Source organism: Oryzias melastigma, linkage group LG22, assembly GCF_002922805.2.
Source record: "Oryzias melastigma strain HK-1 linkage group LG22, ASM292280v2, whole genome shotgun sequence".
NCBI classification, from domain to species: Eukaryota; Metazoa; Chordata; class Actinopteri; order Beloniformes; family Adrianichthyidae; genus Oryzias; species Oryzias melastigma.
In genome coordinates this window covers 452,953-456,828 of record NC_050533.1, presented here as the reverse complement: position 1 = coordinate 456,828, position 3,876 = coordinate 452,953, and the positions used below count along the sequence as shown (strand labels likewise).

General features: G+C 54.5%; 1 protein-coding gene across 1 annotated transcript; it reads left to right on the top strand.

Moving 5' to 3' along the window:
• Positions 1–1,849: 1,849 nt before the first annotated feature.
• pax9 (paired box 9) lies at positions 1,850–3,064 on the top strand (the record flags this gene model as incomplete). The annotated part of the gene is given in 2 exon segments (XM_024268059.2): positions 1,850–2,144; positions 2,450–3,064. Coding segments are annotated over 2 exon segments (619 nt in total), but the record flags the coding sequence as incomplete, so codon positions are not given.
• Positions 3,065–3,876: the final 812 nt, after the last annotated feature.

The following is a 3,876-nucleotide window of genomic DNA, read 5'->3' as shown; positions in this document are numbered from 1 at the left end:
AGTTATTAAATACAGCGAAAATTATAAATATTATTCATCAAATTAGGAAAAATGTTTCAAATTTGAAAATAATATTTTAGAAAATTATAATTATTTTAATTATAAATTAAATAAATGTTTTAAAGACAAAACGGATTGAAACATTTAGAATAAAAAAGAAGGAAAATTCAATGAAAATAAAATAAAATAAAATAAATTAAAAACATGAAATTAACTTTTCTGTTTTGAACTTTCGGAATTTAAATAAAAATCTTTCACTTTAACTATAACTATATAACTATATTTATGCTTTGATTTCATTCTAACATTCTCGGTGTTTTTGGATCAGAACCGAAACAGAACCAGCACAATTTTAGAAAAGAGAAATCTGACGAAATGAGCTTCAATAAAAACACAAATATCACGAATTTATCCAGAAATAAAACTTTTCTTGTTTTCATTTGATTCGAGTTTCTCACATTTCTTAGTTTTCATTTCACGCTTGAATAGCACGCACTTCACGCACGTTTCCTCCGGACGCGTTTGTGTCTCCAGATGAACCGAACCGTTTGGACCTGAAGTTTCCTCAAAGGTCAGAAGCGGATGAACCTGGAGACCTGCGCGCGCGGACGAGTGGAGACGAGGCGCGGGGGCTGCAGACCCGCAAATACCCTCACGCAGATTCACGCAGATCCACGCAGACGGAGACAGACGTTCCTCAGATGGGTAAATAAAAAGATGATGATTGACAGAAACAGCTGCAGCTGCGGATGCGGTGGAATCCCGCACAGAGACCCGCAGGTCTGAAGCACGCAATCAGAAATGCGTGGCTTTGAGGTGGGGGGGGGTGCTTTTTCACTTCACAATTAATATTAATTGTAACAGAAAAATAAAAGCAAGAATAGAAAAATAGAAACAATAATTGATCCTTTTTCCTTCATTGCTGACGCGCGCGCGCCTCTGAGTTCTGCTGGTGAAGACGAGGCGGCTGCGGGGGCCACTGGACCCCCCAATCCCCCCACACTGACCTGATGTTGATTCAGGCCTGGAAAAGGGGCGCGTGTGTGCAGGTGCGTGACAGTGACCGCGCGGTGATGAAAAACTGAAGAAAAGATTTAAAACAAGAACAAACCGATTCTGAACCAAAAGACCAACTCAGCACGCGCTCCCTCCCGCGTGCAGAAAACAAAGAAGGAACAGTTTTGGTGCGCGTGCGGGCCGGCTCCCCGCACTAACCCGCGCGGCACAGGGGCCTTCAGCCTCCGCGCGCTGCTCCTCTGCGGGACGGGGTCAAACGTCACGCGGCCTCCGCAGCAGACATGTCACACCTCGGGGAACTACTTCCGGCACGCACGCGGCGTGGAGCCGAAACCCAAGAACCTTTGATTATGTCAAAGTCTGCGGGACATTAACGCGCACGCGCCTCATTTGACGTTAAATCTGTTGGTTTAAATTCTTTCAAGAACTGAACTGTTTGAACGTCAATAAATAAATAAAAAGTTTCACATTCACCCACAAAGATCCGAACCCACGCGGACCGTCCCGGGCCGGTCTGGACCTGACGGCCTCGTGCAGCCTGGAGCTCCTGCAGGCGGTGCAGCGCGGGAACCAGAGGAGATTCCCGCAGAAATCCGGTTCTCGGTTTGATCCGAAAGTTCCGGATCCTGAAGAGAGAAAACAGAAATCCAGGATTTCAGCACATCCGGGGATTCTGGGGTCTGTGCAGCTTAAACAAACTAAACAATTGGGATGAATCCAGAGCGCGCGCGTGCGTGCGTGTGCGCGTCAACAATAGATGTAGGATGAAGCATCCTCAGTTTAGATGGACAGAGAGGATGATGATNNNNGGGGGGGGGGGGGTCCTGGTCCTGTCATGTCAAACTTTGCACCAATGGCGCCTCCGCTTTGCGCGGTCCGGAGCGCGGAGAGGCGGGCTGGACCAATCAGGGTGTAGGCCCCGGCGTAAGCCCCGCCCCCTGGCTGCGGCAGATGTACCCCGCCCGCTGCGCCTCAGGTCCGTCGAGCGTTTAAACTTGCGGGTCGTCGTCGCGGGAAGAGTTCGCTGATCGCGGCTGAGGACGGCGGCACGCTGGACGCGCAGCAGGAGCCCCGCAGGAGCCACGCACCGGACGCCGTCTACTTCCTCTGCGGGTTCAACGCCATGGGTGAGTCACGCGGAGCTTTCGCACATTTTCTTCTAGACCAGGGTGTCGCGCGCGCACGCACCCGCCGCAGGAAAGTGAGACTTCAGCAGAAGTTTGGAGGCGTTCATCCAGCTGTCACGCGCGGGGATCCTCGCGCGTTCAGCCTCCAGGAACTCTCAGAACGAGAAGGTTTGGTCCCGCAAAAACACGCAGAGATCCTCCCGGCCGGAAGGAGTTCCTCAGATGCTTCGGTCCGCGAGCGCGGCGCGTGAGGGAGGAGCGGGGGGGTCGCTCTGTCTCATCTTGTCCGTCTGTTTTGACCCCAGAGCCCGCCTTCGGAGAGGTCAACCAGCTCGGGGGGGTCTTCGTGAACGGCCGGCCGCTCCCCAACGCCATCCGCCTGCGCATCGTGGAGCTGGCCCAGCTCGGGATTCGACCCTGTGACATCAGCCGCCAGCTGCGCGTGTCGCACGGCTGCGTCAGCAAGATCCTGGCGCGCTACAACGAGACCGGCTCCATCCTCCCGGGGGCCATCGGCGGCAGCAAGCCGCGGGTCACCACCCCCACCGTGGTCAAGCACATCCGGACGTACAAGCAGCGCGACCCGGGGATCTTCGCCTGGGAGATCCGGGACCGGCTGCTGGCCGACGGCGTCTGCGACAAGTTCAACCTGCCGTCCGTCAGCTCCATCAGCCGCATCCTCCGCAACAAGATCGGGAGTCTGGCCCCGCAGGGCGCCTACGACGCGGGCAAGGCCGCGCCGCACGCGCCGCCGCAGCCCGCGCTGCCCTACAACCACCTGTACTCTTACCCCGCGTCCAAGGTGCCCACCCCCCCGGGCATGCCCGCCCTCCCCGGACACATGGCCATGCACAGGATTTGGCCCTCGTCGCACTCCGTCACGGACATTCTGGGGATCCGCTCCATCACGGAGCAGCAAAGTAAGTCCTGCTGCGCGTGCGTGAGTCGTGCTGGTGAGGAAGGTCAGGAGGAGCTGCAGGGCGCGCGAGCGCGCGCGAGTCAGGCCCGCAGAACCGCGGATGTTTTGGAAAAAGTGAAACGGGATCCGGCATGAATCACCGGGAATGGAGGCCGCGGGGGAGGCGGGGGTTCGAGCCCGCGCAGGGGCGTCCCGCCGGCCAAGTCCCGCACAAAAGATCAGCTTCAGTCAGGACTCCGGACCGGTTCCGGGGGGGCTCGCAGGCAGCGGGAGAACGTTCGGTCGCGGCTCGGTTCCGCTCCGCGGAGCAGACGGGAGAGAAAAGCCTCCGTCTGCGGGTCAACCCGCAGCTGCAGGAAAAGTCCCGCAAGTGCGTCCACGGTCACGCAGGTGAACGCTGGAAATCATTTTCAAAACTTAAAGTAAAAATAAAGTTATCTTAAATTAAACGGAGGTCAAAGTTCAAATCAAAACGTCGTTTTTAGGTCGTAAAAACGACCCGAAGCTCGCGCGCGCGCCGCCCCTCGTGCTTCAGCTCCAGCCGCTGCTGAGGCTCCTCGGTTGGTGTCAGATTCTTTCTCCCCGGCGCCAAACGGAGGAGCGCGCGCCGGCGGGAATTCCGGTCAGTAAAAACCAAACAAACTAAGAATGACTTAAAAAATACAAATAAATGTTTGTTTTAAAAACGACGTTTAGAGCGATCATCCAAAGTTAATTATTTTAGAGTTTATAACCTAAACACTCCTCACATGCACGCGCCTCCCTTACCGGTCTGAAATACGCAGGAAAACGTTAAGAACATTACAAACGGAG